The sequence below is a fragment of the Arachis stenosperma genome, chromosome 10 (genome assembly GCF_014773155.1).
Source record: "Arachis stenosperma cultivar V10309 chromosome 10, arast.V10309.gnm1.PFL2, whole genome shotgun sequence".
In the NCBI taxonomy this organism is placed as follows: Eukaryota; Viridiplantae; Streptophyta; class Magnoliopsida; order Fabales; family Fabaceae; genus Arachis; species Arachis stenosperma.
Genome location: NC_080386.1, coordinates 120,875,839 through 120,895,694, shown reverse-complemented (window position 1 = coordinate 120,895,694; position 19,856 = coordinate 120,875,839). Strand labels below are relative to the sequence as shown.

Genomic DNA, 19,856 nt, shown 5'->3' with positions numbered 1-19,856 from the left:
ATAGAGGGTCGATTAAGAAAAAAACACGCTCTGCTATTAAGTTTATTGATAAGGATCCCCTCAGTATTTTTCTGTAACCTACAACGAGTTTCGCTGAATTCCTGAATTCTATAATCCAAAACTGGGATTGCAAGGCGTGAAACCAGTTGAGAAGTTATTCTATCGCATTCCGATTTCAGTTTTGCGAGATGTGAAATGCGATTCGTTTGTCATAGGGAGTGACGAGAATTTGGAGGTTCAATTCCATTGTCGTCAGCAGTTTCCCGAGGTCAGGACACCTGAGCTGTTGGCCAAGCTTGTGGATGTAGTCTCTAACTCAGGTGGTTTGAACTGGAATCCCCAAGCTCCAGCAACGGCAGCCTGTTCTAGTTCGAGGCTTGTTGGTGCCTCTTCATCCGTATCTGTGATTGCACCTTAGGCAATGGTGGTTGTGTCTCTGTCCTTTGTAGCTGATCTCAACCGCAGTGATGATAGAGAAGTTGATATTATTGATACGGTGCCAGTTTTATTACAGGGTGGGACACCGGATGGTATAGACGATGTATTGCGGGATGATGATGACAATGATGATGTGGAGCCAGACATTATTGCCGATGATAGTGGTGATGACATAGCAGCGAGTAATCCAGCTGGGGCTGGCGGAGCGTCCAGCTCATAGACTCAGCAGTACCCCCCACCCCTAATTTTTAACTTTGGACTTGGATGCCATGAGATAGCAGGAGGTTCCTGGAAAACCTGTTGGATTTGGTGCCAGAGATACACAGGGTACTAGGGGTCTAGCGGAGTTTCAGGTTGGTCAGCAGTTTCAGAACAAAGAGGAGGTAGTGTTAAGCGTGAATACTTATAGCATCCGACGCGGGGTACAGTATAAAGTGGTGGAGTCCGATTATCGCAAGTACTTTGGAAACTGTAAGGAATTTGGCAATGGGTGCACATGGTTGATTAGGGTCAGTCTTCACCAGCGTAGAGGTATTTGGGAGGTAAAACGGTACAATGGACCTCATACTTGTCTGGCTACGTCGATCTCGAGCGATCACATGAGTCTTAATTATCATGTGATCTCGGCCTTCATACTGCCAATGGTTAGAGTTGATGCAGCCGAGTATATCAAAGTACTGCTGAATGCGACAGAGGCACATTTTGGGTTTAGACCGACTTATAGGAGGGTTTGTTGGCTAAGCAGAAGGCCGTGGTACATATTTATGGAGATCAAGATGAGTCATACAATGAGTTGCCGCGATGGGTCTTAAGTGTGCAGATGACGATGCCTGGTAGTATTGCAGTGTTGAGGACGAGTCCTGTGCGGGTGGGTGGGCAAGTGGACCAATCGCAAGCCTATTTTCACCAAATTTTTTGGACATTCTCACTATGTATTGAGGCCATCCGGCATTGCAAGCCGTTGGTCAATATTGACGGGACCTACCTGTACGGCAAATACGGGAGTACGTTGCTCGTTGTGATTTCCCGAGACGGGAACTCCAACATCTTGCATATTACATTTGCATTTGTGGAGGGTGAGAATACTGAGTTGTGGTCATTTTTTCTATCCCACCTCCGCCAGCACGTGACTCCGCAGCCTGGTGTTCTGGTGATATTCGATCGGTACAACAGTATTAAGGCGGCACTTGAGGCTCCTGACGGAGGTTGGCTACCACCTACTGCATGCCGTGCATTCTATATTCGATATGTGGCCACAAATTTTGCCTTGACTTTTAAGGGTAAGGATGCACGTAGGCTTCTGGTGAATGCAGCGTATGCCAAGACTGAATAGTTATGATGCGTCATCGTTAAATATATAGTGTTGCTAATCTTTGAGAGATATTAACTATATGGAGTGGTTGAAATACTCACATTTTCAGCCTATAAGAGATCTATTCTGAGCCTCCAACTCACAACTCGAGCTCCCTTCTCACTCGCTGTAGGGTTGTGACCTGACCAACTGCAACCCAAACTCAGGTTATCACTAAATGAAGCTAACACCAAATAATTGGGACAAATTTTCTCATTTGAATAGAATAGTAACTCGAAGCCAAAAGCCAGCCAAACATATCATGTCCAGCGGGTCTGAATCCAGGGAACCGCCAGAAGATTCATGACTGAAGCAGCTGTAATAGTCTGGCTAACTTCACCCCATGTCTGCTCGCCACGTGGCACATGCACCGATATAACCATGAGAGAGCAGCTGATCCCCAACTGTACCCACCCATGTCCTCAAGCCTGGCTACGTATGGCAGCCACCTAATGTGAATGCAAGTACCAGACTTATCGCCAAATAGCTGAGTCCTCAACAGCATCATGATATAGGCCTGGGCATACCTCCTAACAGTGGTCTCATCTATCATCAAGAAGCTCTCTAAATGCCTACGGGAACCAACTGCATTACACTGCGAACTTGTTAATACAGTTCGCAGGAGGCAATAAACCCAATAGCTTCTCGAACCATGTCCAAGTTGGACGACCACCCTCGATGTACGTCATAAAATCTGTCAGGCAACCACTGACATGATGTCTATCGATTGGCAGCTTTAACTGGTACGCCACGTCCTGCAGTGTAATCGTGCACTCTCTGAACGACATATGAAATGTGCGCATCTTCGGATGCCATCGCTCCATGAACGCACTAACCAGCGGCTCATCCAACCTAAACCAAGTCTCGTTCAGCCTCGTAAGATGGTATAAACTGACCATCTGCAAGTACGGAACAATCCTTTTGTCCAGGCGCATACGCTACTGCCGTCGCATGCTCATGATACATCGATGAGGCTGCATAAAAAACGTATCAGATTGTCTCTCATCTCAGAACATATTTATACAACATTATCAACTAATACATATCTTAATCCAAAGAATACAACTTGTACGCAACCAAATAATGTTACGCATTCAAATACATCATATATGCATCAAGCTGGGTGTAATAAAAAATAGTATAACATTAACAAAAGCATTTACTTTAACGACTAAGTTTAATGGTAACACAAAAAACTTACTCTAAATAAGTTGCACCTCCACTGTCTTTACTACTCATACTCTTCTATTTATTTGTAATCACTATCCAAATTAAAAATTGCTCCATTGAATCTCTAGAAACTAATAAATTACTAACACAACAACTCTATCTAACTTAACAATTTTAAATAATGACTAGTTATAAGAAACAAAAAAAATAACACATGAAATATTTTCGAAAAAAATGTGCGCACTAACTTTTTCATTGATGACACCAGCTATATGAGCGACTTCATCCAAACGATAAAGTCAGTCCGGGTTATCCCCCATCAGTGGAATATCCGAATGTTGAATGCTACTTTGGAGTTTTAGAATAGTGTTTTCTCTGGGATTTAGTGGGACAGTGGTTTGAAATTGTAGTTCGAATGAACTCAACTCGATTTATATTTATAGGGTAAGTATTGGTAATTCGAATGAATCCAATTTGAATTACCTTGGGCTGCTCCTTGGTGGTAATTCGAATCAACTCACTTCGAATTAGTTATTATGGGCAAACCGAAACAGCTTGTTTCAAATTATCATGTGCTCAAAACTGGGTATAATTTGAATTAGTGAGGTATTCACGTATATACATAATTCGAACCAATGTGATTCGATTTAATGCAAGATTTTGTCCATACATAATTCGAGTTGCTCTCCTTCGATTTGTAATTTCTCTAGTAATTCGAATTGCACTTATTCGAATTAGTGTTGGATTTTATAATTCGATTAGGCCTCATTTGATCTACATAAAAACGTCCACTTGAGAGATCTGTATAATATTTTTTATTTTGGATGAATTGTGTAATTTTAGTTTCAGTTTAGTTTAAATATGCATTTTACCCTTTATATTACACATATGCTAACAAAATAACTAATTATTCTACGGATTAACTAACTCTAATGCTAGCTAGAGCCAAATTACTTGAGCTCTAAGCTAATTGATTTTATCTGTTCTAATTTTAACTTAATTTATTACAAATCTCACATCTTTTTTACTTTAGATTCTTAAAAAATTTATAAGCACAAAACGTTACTTATTGAAGGTTGTGGTAGGCTTAGAGAAGGGGGGTTGAATCTATGCCTTCCTTTTCGGTTGCTGTTATTACCCTTTTAAAACAAATTTGCAGTTTTGATTCTGTTTGAACTCAGCAGCAGAAATTTATGAGACAATTTATTTTTGTCTCATGAATATCAGAAAACAGAACACAGCAGAGAAGAGAAAAGCTAACACCAGCATGTATCCTGGTTCGGTTGCCTTGTGCTATGCAACCTACATCCAGTCTCCTCCACAACTATGGAAGAATTTCACTATAGTTAGCAGTATTACATACACCAATAACACAGGATTGACCCAATCCTTTCACACTCAAGTTCTAACCTAACTTGACATTGGCTATGCTAATACCTAACTATACCTCTTAGTGCTAACCCAACTAAGAAAGGGATACCTTACAGGTACAAGATACAAGACACTTAACCATCCTAAAGAAATCAGAAAATAACTCTAGGCTTTTCTCTCAAGTGTATCACTCAGCCTTTTTCCACTCATGGCTTTTACTTGAGCTTTCTCACAATGCCTTTTCTCACAAGAAATTACAGAAAGATAAACATAGAAAAGTACATTACAATCTGTAAAACATGAAGGAGATTGACTTCATCAGCAGCCTCTTTGCTATGTGCATAACCAGATTCGCAAACCTCAGATACAGTTCTTCAGTATTGGCCGAATGCTTCTTTGAAAGTAAGCATTATCCAAGTAGAGGAACTTCTCAGCAGAACACTGTTCTCACTCTCTGGTTTTCTCTCCTTACTTCTGAATGAACAGCAAGCTTCTTTTTATCTCCTTGCATGTTCCTTGGTTCTTCTTTCAAGGTCAACACCTTGAGCCTTGAGCTTTTCCAACCCACAAGCTCACTTTTTCTTTTCAAGTATCAAATTAGAACCTTTGCTTCTGACTTTTCAAACTTGACCAAAAGCCACAAAGGAGTAACCTAAATTGTTTTCCAATGGTCAACCAAATCTGAACCATAGAGATGCAACTTGGTCCCCAAGAATCTCTTGTGACCGTGGATTTGTAGCACTGAAGAGCAGAGATCAACTTTTCTCTTGAATGCCATTTTCGGATAGAGCAGAGAGTTGGGAAGAAGAGAAGAAGATCTTATGCATGTAAGAGGAAATGGGTTACCTTTAACCTAAGCTGGATTTGGTTTGGATTTTCTGATTAGGCTCTTGCCTTTCAAGCTTAATCTCTCTCTTTCTTTCTTCTTCGGTGAGTAGCGTGTGGAAGAAGCTCTCTCTCTTTCTTCTGTGTTACTTTTCTGAAACTGGTTTGACTTGTTCAGAAAGAGAGATGAACGTTGCTTTTGGTTAAGCAAAAGAGAGGGATTTGCATTTCTGAAACCAGATCGGGCTTGGATCGGGTATTGGTATGCTTGGCCCCATTTAATTTATTTGGCTTCTTTCTTTGCTTTTGCTTGGGCTCTTTATTTTGCTTTCAGCCCAATATTCTTGCTGATTACTTTTCATTCCTTTTTGGGCTATTAATATTTGGCCTGCAATAATAAACAATTAGTTAATATGTAGATATAAATAATCAACACTTAATTATTTATTTTGCCCAAAAATAATGTTTGTCATCACTAATTAATTTAGTTAATTTCTTAACTCAACACTTATCTCATGAGTTAGCCTTTTGATTTGAGTTAGCCCTACTCATGATCATTTCTGGACATAGAGTATACATTAGACTTTTTATGGTATGACTAAAATTATATTTATTTCTAAATATATTTACTCTATTTAAAAATATGTTTTTCTATAAATAAATTATTTGAAAACTATATAAAATTTTTAATTAAAATTATAATTATTAAATTTACATACACTTTTAAACTATGGAATCAATTTTTTTTTTAAGTTAATGAGTAACTAAATAATAGAAAGAAATAGAAAAGAACAAAATTGAGTTAATGTTGGTTGAAGAATTTGATTCTTAAATAATTTTTTTCTTAATTATATGAGTATTACACAGTTTATAATTAAGTATATTCTAACATCGCTAAAAGCAAGTGATTTTTTAGTAATCTAAATTCTAGAAGTTACCACAAATTTGTTTATCAATTCAATAATTATTTAATTAAGAGTAATTGAAGTTTTTGATGATTCTAAGTAAAGTAAAATGGGTGAAGAAGTGTGACAACCTTATCACCATGTCCAAATGTGATTGTTGTTTGTCGGTTAATGTCGTCTCTGCAAATGCTGGCACAGTCAGAACTCATCAGAACTGAGAAGTGAATTCGTGAATGCTCTAAGAAGAGATCATCATCAATGGCAGCAGTTCAATTCTTTGCCTAATGGACTTTAAAAGTTGACAAAGAAAAGGGTTCTTCTTTGCCTTTAACGCTCATTTGAAACCTATTACTTTTATAGCAATATAAACTTTATTATGGAATAATATTCACTTTTCTTAGTATGAATATTCTCGCTGCCGCTACATATTTATTTTTGTGGCAATATAACTGCCACAAATCCACATCTATATATGTATCACTGCCTCATCATCGTTCCAAAGAAAAAATAAGGACCAAACAAATTTTATTCTATATTCAATTATATTTATTCGTTTTAAAAAATCATACATGTTGAGTCTAAATAACTACATTACCCTTACTTTGAAGAAGTAGCGGAGATAGTTTAGTTGGGGAAAAATGTAGGTAATTTTAATTTGTTCATTAGAAGTTGATTTTGCACCTGTCTATACAAAAATAAATAAGAGTACTACTCTAAATATAAGTCCTTTTGACATACAAATTAATCCAAACATAACAAAATATATTTTCTCATAATGCGCGCGTAAAAATTACGTTCCTTTTTTTATCTCACGTTCTTCCTCCTCCTCCTACTCTTTCTTCTTCTTCTCCTTCTTCTTTGCATTTCTTTTCCTTTTTCTTCGCGTGTTTCATCTTCATCGTCGTTTTTTTATTACTGTTATTGTTGTTGCATTTTTTTTCTTTCTCTTTCTTTTGATTTTGCAACATTATGTATTTTTTTTCTCCAAAAAAGAATTATGAGAATATGAAATAAGAATATGAAGAAGAAGAAGCAGCAAAAGATAAGGAAGAGGAAGAGGAAGAGTTTTGAATTATGCAGAATTTATTAGCATACATACACCAAAAATTCTTAAACAATACAATCAAATATTTTCGTGTTACACCCAAATTTGCTACAAATACAAAAAAATATTTCTTTTAATGCTACATTTTCTTCTTCTTCTTTTTTTCTTATTTCTTTCTTTATTTTAGTTGAATAAATGTAAGTTTATCCTCTTCCAAGTAATTTTTCAGTATTATGTATTTCTTCTTCTTCTTTGTTTGATTTTTTTTTGTTTTTATTCTTGTTAAAAGAGTAAAATAAGAAGAAACTTGAGAAGGTAAAATAAAAAGAAAAAGATGAATAAGAAAAAAAGAAGAGAGTGATGATAATGAAAAAAAAAAAAAGAAACAATAGAAAATGAAGAGGAGGAAGATGAAGGGTTTTGAATTATGCAGAACTTATCAGCACACATACACTGAAAATTCTTAAATAATACATTCAAATATCTTCGTGTTATACCCAAATTTGCTGCAAATACAGAAAAATATTTCTTCTAATGCTGTATTTTTTCTTCTTTTTTCTTATTTCTTTCTTTCTTTTAGTTGAATGAATGTAAATTCATTTTCTTTCAATAAATTTTGTACCATTATTATATGTTTCTTCTTCTTCTTTGTTTGATTTTTTTATTTTTATTCTTGTTAAGAGAGTAAAACAAGAAGAAACTTGAGAAGATAAAATAAGAAAAAAAGATGAATAAAAAAAAAGAAGAAGATGATGATGATGATGATGAAAAAGAAGAAGAAGAAGCACCAGAAGATAAGGAGGGGGAGAAGAAGAGTTTTGAATTATACAGAACTTATCAGCATGTATACACCGAAAATTCTTAAATAATACACTCAAATATCTTCGTGTTATACCTAAATTTGCTGCAAATACAGAAAAATATTTTTTCTAATGCAAAAAATTTACATTACATTCAATTCAAACTATCAACAATGAATAACAATTTTCACAAACAAAAACAATAATTCAAAATAATAATCAATTTCGTTCTAGTTCAATTGATAATCTAAACTTGAATTATTCATTATCTTCGATGAAATAACTGATGATGGAGGAGAAGGAGAAAAAGAAAAGAGGAAAAGAAATTCCAATAAAAAAAGGAGGATGAGGTGTTGGTGATGGTGACGACGATAACGAAAGAGAAGAATAAAAAAAAAGAAAAAAAACGTATATACATAAGTATAAATGATTTATATAAACTTATATAGAAAAATGATTTGTATATGGAGAATAATATAATAAATAATAATTTGCCCATTCTTACAATATTAAAGGATCTTTGTTAGAAAACACGGTGTGCCAGTTGAAGCATAAAATTTATATAATTGACATTAAAAAAATATCAAATATATATTTTACTAAAAAAATTTAATATAATAAAATTATAAAATTGAATAATTACTGTATCCTAACCAAATTTCTAACATAATATAAAGTGGTAATTAATGATATTGTTCTATCTTAACTAAATTCTTTATAAAGAGATCCTAAATGGGTAATCATTCTACCAAAACCAAATTCTTATTCAAAAATATAAAGTGGTAAATTGTAATATTCTACCCAAAATCAAATTTTAATTACACCTAAAATACTGAACTAATAGTATAAACACTCAAATATGAAAAGAAGATTATAAAAGTACAAACTAATATTCACTAACCAAAAGAATGAATAATGACTTGGCACATAAAATAAAATGTAGGGACATATAATACATACCCAAATTTTTTTTATAATTTTCTTTCTAAGAGTCATTACATTGTTACTTCCGTCGCACTAAACTAAGCTAACTAAGTCACTTGTTTATACTAATTCATAGTCAGTGAAATTACACCACAAATATAACAATTTGTGATATTATCCACTTTTATATTTATGAGTTTTAAGTTAATAATCTTAGGATGAAATATTTAATTAAGTAGTTAATTTTTAATCTTTAAATTAATCAAACTTTGCACTAATACACTTTCAATTAATATCTATGTTTATCAACTTGTTGTATTATTATTTTCAACTTGATAAACAAATCAAAATTAATTTCTAATTCAACATAACGAAAATAATTATTCTTTCTTAAAAATTTTATATTTTTTAAAATTCAAACCAAATTGCTTAATCATCAAAATTATTGATTTTTCTTTCTTATCTTCTTTTTATACCTTTTTAAAAGACAAGGAACAAAAGTACATGTCTTGTAAACTCAAATTTTCTAATTAATTTAATATTTTGTCATCTAGTTATCCTAGCTTTTAAAAATGATTTTACCAAATATTACTTTATTCACTTATGCATATATATTAAAAAAAATTTTTAAAATTTTTAAAAAGCCAAGCGTAGATGATTTTGCTAATGAATACATGTTAAAGAATAAAAAATACAATGTTTTATGTAAAAAGAATTAAATTACAAGTTTTGTATTCTCTATATCCAACTTTTTAAAAATTATTTTAAAGATATTTATTATTTTTCTTTTCCAAAACAATCAGACAAATTGGCACATATATGATCAAATAATTGAATTACCCAGACACCGAAAAAAAAAATTACCCAAGTTTATTTGAAGAACTCTCTAATGTACGAAATTTTCTTTTGGAAGCATATTCCTTGAACGTTTTTTGGCCATTGTTCCTCCTTAAATTTCTTCCAATTTCCGGGTTTTTTATTTTTTTTACAGACTCTTCTTAATTAGGCTTCCCTTTTTGATTGGTCAAAGTAAATTTTCATGCCAAAAATTTTCTAGCTATCTAGCATAGCTGGTGGAAAAAATTAGGATAACTTAATTAATTAAAGGTCACTCATTTTCACATTTTTCTAATGTCATTAATAATTATTTTATCTTTTTAAATATTTTAAAAAGGGAGTATGGGCTATGGACCGTTCATAAAAAAACTATTAAAAATATTTATTATTTGTCATGATGATAAGGCCCCGTCCTTACAGTTTCCATGAACCAATCCCAATTCGACAACGCATTCAACAAAACCACCGTGGGTTTTCAAAACCACTTTTGGTTTTGGCTTATTATCGATTTATCCCTTTTCTCTTTTAAAAAAAAAATTTACGTTATTTTTTTCTATACTTTTTTTTTTTTTTACATTTTTTAGTGTTACTATTGTTTATCAATTATTTGTAGTACTAAAATTAAAAATATATAAAAAACACATATACAAAAATAATACATGTAAAATTATTTTCAGAGAAAAGAATAAATCGATTTTTGACTTTTTGATCTGCAAATATTTAAATTTCTGAGAATTTTAAAATATATTTAAATGGTTGACCTCTTCAAAATCTAGATATATCGATTTCTAGGTCTAATTTGTCCCATTTAAAAAAACTCTCAGGTATGTATCCGTATCAACCAGGTCAATACAACGGGTGTCACGTTTAATTTTTTCGTTAAGTCTGAAAGACCCAAGTGAACATGAGGGATCGATATATTTATGTTTTGAAAAGATAAAAAATTTAAATATATTTTTAAATTCACAAGTACTTAAATGTACACGGATCAAAAGATGAAGAACCTATTTGTCTATTTCTCTTAGTCTTATATATACTAACGTATAGTATTAATAAGCATTATATTAATGTATCTATTAATTCATTTTTTATTTTTAAATGAATATAAAAATAATAAAATAAAATTAGTTAAAATGATAAATTACTTATAGTTTAATAAAAAATTATTGTATTTAAATTTTGATAATAATAACAAATATTTTTTATTGATTATATATAATAAAAGATATATAATAAATGGTTATGTACTAATTTTTTAGAGTGAAATGATCATTAGATCTTTGAGGATTTTGATCTCGTACTGATTGGTCTTTGAAGAAGAAAATATCAATAGGTCCTCGACGATAACAAACGGTAAACATGTATGTTCTGCCGTAGTGCCGTCAATGAATAGTGCAAAATGATCATGAAATGAAGTTGACCCTGTGTTTCGTTATCTATAATAATATGTGTCCGTTGTTGCCACATGAACATATAAATTATATAATTTTGGATAATAAAATATTTATAATTTTTTGAGTTTTCATATAACATTTATTGACTATTCTTTATTTATCACGAATCTTTCGTTCTAAAAGTTGTTATTTGTATGACAATCTTTTCTAAATAAGCACGTTACAGTAGTAGATACAAGTACTACTATTAAATTTTACGTAATAAATTAATAGAAGAATATCACGTGTCTACCATTTGCTATCGTAGAATATTAGATTAATGTTTTTTTTTTAAAAGAAGAATTAGTCTGAGGTCGAAATCTTTAGAGACCTAATTGTCATTTTATTTTTTTTATATTTTCGTTATATATAGAAGATATAAATATTATATGAAAATAAAAAATTAATCATAATATTTTTTGATGTATTTTTTTGGTGTCTATATTTATATATAATATAAGTATATATTTATATTTTAAATATATATTTTATAAAAAAACTATAATTTAATAATTAATTTTTTATAGACGCATTTCATAGTTGTACATAGATATTTCTAAAACAATAGCCTGATTTCTCCCCAGCCTTACATTTCCTCTTTTGCCCCTTTGAGTGTAAACAATAATAATAAAGAAGAAATTGACATAGAAGGAAACCCTCATGGCCTTGTTCCTTCTTCTCCCCTGATTCTAACGTCCAAAATAAATTCAGAACAGAAACCATATAAGAAACCCAAAACCCCCAAAATCAAAACCTCTCTCATTCACACATTCCAAACAAAGAAACTTCAGCAATCTATATTAAGATAAACACATAGACCCCAAACTTATCTCAACTCATTGTACGGTCCACACTCTACACCTCACACCCTCATAATCTCATCAACAATCTTCACACACATATATATAGTGTTTGATTAGAATCTTAAGTCGGTGGTTCACGCACACAAGGTGTTTGATAAAAGTTCTGGTGCTGAATTGTGTGGAATGGGGCGAGGGAGAGTGCAATTGAAGAGGATAGAGAACAAGATCAACCGCCAAGTCACTTTCTCGAAGAGAAGAGCGGGGTTGCTTAAGAAGGCGAACGAGATCTCAGTTCTCTGCGATGCTGAGGTGGCTCTCATCGTCTTCTCCTGCAAAGGGAAGCTCTTTCAGTTCTCCAGTGACCCCTGGTATCTCAATACTTCTTACCCTAATTTCTGCAAATCTATGTTTTTTTCTTTTAATTTCTTTTTTTTTAGGTGAAAAAATTGCTTAGAGATCAAGCTGAAGTGGTCAAGATTAAGATTAAGACCTAATTTTTTTGCAGATTAAAACTAATTAAATCTAGCTAACTACTGTACTGAACTACTGTTTTATTTTGAACAAAGCATAATTTTATTTTAATTAATTATATAAAACTAGCTACAACTTGGCCTTTTTTTTTCATTTAACTTGTATAAGCCTTTGGATCTTCATGTTGCCATTTTTGTAACTTTTTTTTCTTCTTTTTCTTTGTTTGTCTTCTTATTTTTTCTTCTTGATCCCTAAATATAGGTTTAAGTTCATCACTGTTATATATGTCTCCTAATATATAAAAGGAAAAGTATTTTACTAGGGTTATTTCTTGTTCATATATAGAATTTTCCCTTAATAGTAGTCATTAGTGACTAATTTGTTTGATAAAACAGTGTAAACATTTGCTGTTCTAATTAACTCTTTCTTTTTTTTTTTGGCCCCGCTTGTACTTGTGAAAAGATTGGGAACTAACATGCGTGCATTATCTAGTAATGGCATGTAAATTAAAGCTTTAGAGAAAGTCATGTTGTTTTATTCTCTTTGGGAGTAGTATATATATATATATATAAAATATTTGATAACCAAAAAAAAATAGTTAAAATTTATTTTATAATTAATAAATATTAAATAAAATAAAATTTGAATTATTTTTTTTTGTGTTAACATTACATATATATGAATATTAATTAATTAATTAATTAGGTAGTTAATTGAAAAAGTTATAGTAATATATGATATGTTATTATGGGGAATGAAAGAAGGGTTAGTTAGTGAAGTGAGTCACTGGTAGGTCTCTCATGGGCATGTAATAAGTGTACTGTGTACGTGTTTGTTTTACTGTTTCAAAAGCATCACCCTCATCCCTTTGATATAACACAACAGGTTTTGCCCTGTTGTCAATCAAATCCAACAAAAAATCTAACTATATGCCAAATTTTTTTATGGTATAACAGTATATTAAAAAATAATTATATTATGTATATATAAAAAATAGTTATTAATTAATTATTTGTATAAAATATATATTAAAATATAAAATATAAGTATTTTTAAAATAAGTTATTTATTTGACAATTAAAAAATAAGCCATTTATTTCATAGTATTTTAAAAAAATAAGTCATTTATTCTATATTTGTTTTAAAAAATTTATTCAATAAAACGGTAAAAATATAAAATAAAGATAGGACACAAAAAAATAATATTTTTTTGTTTTGTATATAAACTATATGTCAAAAGCAAAAGAAAAACAAAATTGAGAAAAAAAATTAAAGACGGAAAATAAATATATACACAACAGTTTATCCATGCCAGATTAAATATATCTGAATAATTTTAGTAGTTCTAATTATTTCAAGTGAGGTTTCTGTTTGAATGCTTAGTTTCAACCTTTGATAGTGCCATATATATAAATATGTAAAATCTTATTTTTTTACATTTCCTTGATTTGAATTCACAGCATGGAGAAGATACTTGAAAGGTATGAGCGGTATTCATATGCAGAGAGGCAGCTCGTTGCAAATGATCAAGGACCAAATGTATGTCCTCATCGTCGAATCATCGGACTATAAAATTAGTCAAAAACAATCAGAATAATTCACTTTTAAACTAACATTTTTAACAACTTTTAATTCATTTATAAATAATACGACATATCTCTCACGCTCATATAAAATTGTTCCTCTCTCTCACTAGATACATCTCATGAAGTAGTATATATTATAAGACAATAATGAATACAACTGAAGTAATATTGCTTGGATTTAACTCTTCTGATGAATGGTTTAATTTTTTTTATCTAATTACTTATTATTAATTCGCTACAATTATTCAATTATTCATATCTATCCACGCTGTCAGGAAAATTGGACTCTAGAATATGCAAGGCTCAAAGCAAGGGTGGAAGTCTTAGAGAGAAATCAAAGGTATCAAATAAAATAATTAAGTAAAAGCAAGGGTTTGTGCCCCTATATTATATATATATATATATATGCTTTTTAATTTTTCTTTTTCAGAAATTTTATGGGACAAGATCTGCAATGCTTAAGTCTAAAAGAGCTTCAGAATTTAGAACAGCAGCTTGATTCTGCCCTCAAACAAGTTAGATCACGAAGGGTAGTAAAACCATGCAAATCTTGGGTGTTTTTGGCCATATATATAGTGATGATGATTCTGCTTTTACTTATATTTAATATATAACTTGCAGAACCAACTCATCTATGAGGATATCTCAGTGCTTCAGAAAAAGGTATTTCGAAAATATCTTATAAGCATGCTCTATAAAATTTGTACCATGTTTGATAAATTAAATTAAATATTCATTTCAACAAGTATCAAATAATAATTATATTTAATAAAATAATTTTTAAAATAAAAAATATAATAGACATAAATATAAAGATAAATTTAAATCTTTATTAATATATAATGTTATATTAAATTTTTTTAATTTTTAATAGTTACAAGATAGTTTTAAAAAGATTTTTTTTAATATTTTAAAAAATAAATTTAATTTTGATGCAGTGTAAAATCATTTTACACGTACATTCAATTATACAATGCTATATTAGCAAAAATAATTACCTTTTATATTAACTGTGTGAATAATTCTCTAAAAAACGATTGCTGTAAAAAGCGTTTGACAATGTCAATACATAAAAATTAAATTCTTAAATTTTTTTTTAATTTACTAAACTCTAAAACAAAAAAAAAATATTTGTGTTTTCATCTTTTAAAAAAATGTTAACAAACCAAATCTGACTAGTCTTGGTTACTTGTACTTGTTAAGAAAGAGTGTATAATCATTTTTTAGAGGTTTTTTTTTTTAAGTAACCGTCTCATAGGAATAAAAACGTATAAAGATAAAGAACACAAAAAAAAAATTTGTTTAGGTGTAGAGATAAAAACAAAAACACTAAATTATTATATATCATATACAGAATATTCTAAGAGTAGAAATAGAAAGTGTTTATATTTTTCTATTTTTATACTAAATTTCTGTATTTCTGTTTCAAATACAATATTTAAACACAACAAAGTTAAAGCGTGTAATAAAATAATGAAAATGATTTCAAATGTAAAATGTTGTTTCAATTTGTACTCTCTCCTTGCATCACTTTCACAATAATAAAAAAGGGGGTTATTAATGAATATTTGAGATTTTTAGTTATATAAATGAGAAAATACACTTTCTAGCTTGAAGAGGAAAAAAAATTATGAACACCAACTAGCTAGCTACTATTCAACTTTCGGGGATTTTCTTTCTTTAATTTTTTTTTACGAGATGGGATTTCACAAATTAACTTTTATTTTGAAGAGATGAAAATAGAGATCAAAGGTCAAATTTTTTAGGAATTCATTATATAATTATGTCATGTGGGATTTAGTAAACAAACTTACACTTTTTATTTTTTGACAAAGAAAACTTACATATAATTTAATACTATTTATAAATATTATATTATTAATTGTATTTAACACACTGAATTGTATGAGGATAATTGTGAAAATTGATCAATAAATGATACATTCAAATATGATACTTACATATATATTGAATAATACAGTGATAGATAATGTGAATTAAAGAAGATCATAGTCTTGATTATATATATTGAAAAGAGATAATTTATTTTTTTTTATGAAAAGTTAATGAAGTATATAAAATTTGAAAGAAAAAATTGACAAAACATACAGATAAAATATTTTATTTTCCTCATTAAATCATTAGAAATTGTCACAAGAATATCTCATCAATTCTCATAATGTGAAAAGCTTCATTAAAACAATTTTACACCGTCATGTGAGAGTCCAAGCTGTGAACTACTGAACGCACTTGTATTAAACTTTTATACCAATTATTCACATGTATACTCAAATTTATTTTTGTCACCTAATATTCTATATATAGTTAGTTAGTGATGGTTAGACTTACTAAATGTAGAAAGTTAGTGGTTAGATTTAGCTGACACAACTAAAAGGGTACTTAATTAATTAGTTCTGTTGAATTTATCAAGTTAGTCATTACAGTTAGTTACGTTCTCATTAAATTTATATATGTCGTAATATGCTATATTCTTTTATCATATCGCAAGTCAAATAAATTTACCTAGTTTGACATTAATTAATTATTAATTACCCCGGTGACGGTGATCAACCAACGTAAGTAGACACATCATCATAATTTAATTTGTGTAGATTTTTTTATTTTTTATTTATTTTTTTCTGTTGTATAATATTGCAGGAGAAGACCCTACAAGAACAAAACACCTTGCTAGCTAAGAAGGTAACAATTTTTTTTAATTATTATTGTGTCCTATAGAATTATAGAGTACTAATATTTTCATATTTTTTGGATGAGAAATTATTACTGTATTATTAAATAAAATTAATTATTTTGAAATTATAAAACTTAAAAATTAATCTTAAATCCTTAATCAGATCAAATAAGTTAGATATGGATATGTAACAAAATCTCCCCCTCCGCTCTCTTCAATAATAGCATGAAAGATTTTATACATAGTTTGAGCTCTGAATTTTAAATCTATTTCACTGAATGTGAGCACATGAATTGAATGAAATCTAGATCAAGGAGAAAGAGAAAGCAATCACACAACAAGCTCAACTGGAGCTGCAAAATAACTTTATGGATCTAACCCCCTTTGTTGTGGCACCTCAATCCTCGGAGATGAACATTGGGTTAGTATTATATATTTTCTTAATTAATTTCATGTTGCTCTGAAACTTTCAACCAAGCATGTCTCCATTATTGAGCTTATGTGTGTATATTCCTTTGGTAATTTTTTATTTATTATTTTGCATTCTCATGCTGCATGAAACCAGTGTGCAGAAGAGTTAAAGAAACTTTTCTAAAGGGAGTTAATTTATAAAGTCGAACCACTTAATATATAATTTAAAGGATTAATTGTACCTTACCCATAAACTTTACCACATGTGTACTTTATTAGTCTTCAAACTTGCATGCTTAAAAATGTCTAGGGAGGTAAATTGCAAATATATAAAAGTTAAAGGAGGTATAATGCTCTTATTTTTGCTTAAATATAACAATACTCAGAGAAGTTCAAGAAATCAATTTGTATATTATAAAAACTCAGAGTCACACTACACTTTCCTTTACAAATTTAGATATTAAAATTCACATGGCAATGCCGTAGAGATTTCATCTGAGGTTCCAGGTATTTTTTTTTTAAATTCACATGGCGTTAAGTTCAGGCATATAAAGTTTAATAAGTCTAATTTACCCTAATTGCAATGAGCATTGTTGTTGCAAGGGCTACCCTTTTTGTGAAAAAAAAAATTTCACTGTAGAGATAAACTTATTTTGAACGAGTTTTAAGAGAATAATATAATATGGGGCTTTTTAAAAAATAAAATAAATAAAATAAAAAAACAAAAGGATGTCCGGAAATTTATTTTTTGACACAAGAAAATCTAGATTATTATTATTATTATTATTATTATTATTATTATTATTTACAAGCAAGACTTAACTTTATTAATTACTTTATCACATTTTTACGGTCACATATTGTATCACCTATTCAGGTTGTATTACTTTTTTTTCTGCTTGAACTTTTTATAAATGCATATAGAGGTGCTTCATAAAATTGTTTCTCCCATTTAATTTCATTATATTTTGAAGAAAGTGATTTTTGAGAATATATTTATAATAATGCATCCAAGTTACAACTATGCATATATCCAAAAAAAAAAAAAACATAACTAAGTTAAAAGCATACTTCGGAAAGTTAATGACAATTCATACGTATTGTTCTATATATTAATTTTATAACTTGTGTTTAAGAACAACTTCCAAACAGATCATTTTCTTTTTCTTTTTCAAAGCAATAGCAACATATGTAACTAAGTGTTGAGACTTGGGACTAATAAAGGGCCTATCTACATAATATAGTTCAAAGTTCAAACAATTTACGTGGAATATATATCATTCACTGAATTATTGAGATATGTTATTTGAATGAAATTAATTTTTATACAGTAAAAAAGTTTTACGTATATATTCAATTACGTAATTATTTTTATATTTATTATATAAATAATTATCTAAAAATAGATATAATTAAATAATTATATAAATTTTTTATATTTATTAATACATAAAAATTAGATTTTATTTGAAATTTTGAATATCTCAATTTAATATTACTAGTCATTGTTTTTGTCAGATATTTTATTTTGTTTGTGTTTCATCTTATTATTTGATATGCATAAAATTAAAAATATATATTATTATGCATTATAGCCTTTACTTTGATTAAACTAAAAAACTTAATAAATACTAATCATGGAGGTAAATATATATACATATATATGCAGCGGGTTCCAACAAGGTAGAAGTGATGGCGAACATAATGAAGACATGGCAGCTAATGCTCGTGCTAATAATACCCTTCTTCCCCCATGGATGATTCGTCCTATAAATGAATAGGATGGTATTATTACTAATATATATGAATATGCATGGTTGCAAAGAACGACCTACCTTAATTATTATATATGATGATGATGTTGTATAATGTCTAATTTGTTATGTCGAAACTCATTTGATGTCTTTTTACTTGAAATATATATGTTATATATATATAATGTATGTGTCATATGTCCGTATGTTTAAAATTTTAAAGAAACTTAGTAAATTCCATGGGTTGTCTATATGTATATATTATATCATATTTATGAGCTTTTGAAGTATATATGGAAGTATGGAACACTACGTCAGATGTGTTAAGATATTATGCATACAAAAATATATTTTTTGTAACAATTAAAATTAATTATTATACATATATTTTATATTAGTAAATAATTTTAATAATTGATTGTTTGATTTTAATATACATTTATCATAATTGTTAAGTATAAGAAGTAGAGTTAATTTAATGAAAAGTTTTTTGGTATGTTTCTTTTGTCGAATTTACTAAACTTATCTTTAGAATAAATATTAAATATTTAAAAATTATTTATTTTTATATTTTTTAAATTAAATATTAACTTCTAATATTTTTTAGCAAATTAGACGCTAAAATTTTAAGTACTGTAACAATCACTTAATTTTAATTTTATATCAGTTGAAAATAGAATGACCTATAAATCTATTGTAGTATTAAGATTTGGGTTAAATATATATATTCCTATTTTTTTATTTTTTTTAAATAAAAAATGAGACTCAAATTTAAAATCGAAATAAAAAAAACTATATCATATTACCATTTGAGTTAGAGCTAGCTCGTTGGCTGTCCCTATTCTTTATTATACTATGGTTATTCACTTAATGTATTGGATGGGAATTTTCTTGTATGATTCTAACTTAATTACGTGCCATTGTGACCACAATATAGAACACATGTTTCGTTCAATATATATTTATATAGCAAATGCATAAAAAAAAAAACCCTTTGCTAAAGAGTGGTTTAAAGACACTCTTTTATAAACACATTTATT

General features: G+C 29.4%; 2 protein-coding genes across 2 annotated transcripts; both read left to right on the top strand.

Annotated features, from left to right (window-relative positions):
• The first annotated feature begins 421 nt into the window (after positions 1-421).
• LOC130957589 (uncharacterized) lies at positions 422-1,250 on the top strand. The gene is made up of 2 exons (XM_057884434.1): positions 422-634; positions 720-1,250. The coding sequence occupies exons 1-2, from the start codon at positions 422-424 to the stop codon at positions 1,248-1,250; spliced, it is 744 nt and encodes a 247-aa protein (XP_057740417.1).
• A 10,765-nt stretch (positions 1,251-12,015) lies between these two features.
• On the top strand, positions 12,016-18,887 carry LOC130954453 (truncated transcription factor CAULIFLOWER A-like). The gene is made up of 8 exons (XM_057881192.1): positions 12,016-12,270; positions 13,834-13,912; positions 14,235-14,299; positions 14,390-14,489; positions 14,581-14,622; positions 16,618-16,659; positions 16,960-17,072; positions 18,732-18,887. The coding sequence occupies exons 1-8, from the start codon at positions 12,086-12,088 to the stop codon at positions 18,841-18,843; spliced, it is 738 nt and encodes a 245-aa protein (XP_057737175.1). The 5' UTR covers positions 12,016-12,085; the 3' UTR covers positions 18,844-18,887.
• The last annotated feature ends 969 nt before the right edge of the window (positions 18,888-19,856 follow it).

What these genes read in the sequence shown, in the direction of transcription:
- LOC130957589 (XM_057884434.1), top strand. Translation starts at nt 422, where the DNA reads ATGGTGGTTGTGTCTCTGTCCTTTGTAGCTGATCTCAACCGCAGTGAT. An exon ending in CAGCGAGTAATCCAGCTGGG is followed by an intron (nt 635 to 719) that starts GCTGGCGGAGCG and finishes ATGAGATAGCAG; the next exon opens with GAGGTTCCTGGAAAACCTGT.
- LOC130954453 (XM_057881192.1), top strand. Translation starts at nt 12,086, where the DNA reads ATGGGGCGAGGGAGAGTGCAATTGAAGAGGATAGAGAACAAGATCAAC. An exon ending in CAGTTCTCCAGTGACCCCTG is followed by an intron (nt 12,271 to 13,833) that starts GTATCTCAATAC and finishes TTGAATTCACAG; the next exon opens with CATGGAGAAGATACTTGAAA. An exon ending in ACACCTTGCTAGCTAAGAAG is followed by an intron (nt 16,660 to 16,959) that starts GTAACAATTTTT and finishes AATGAAATCTAG; the next exon opens with ATCAAGGAGAAAGAGAAAGC.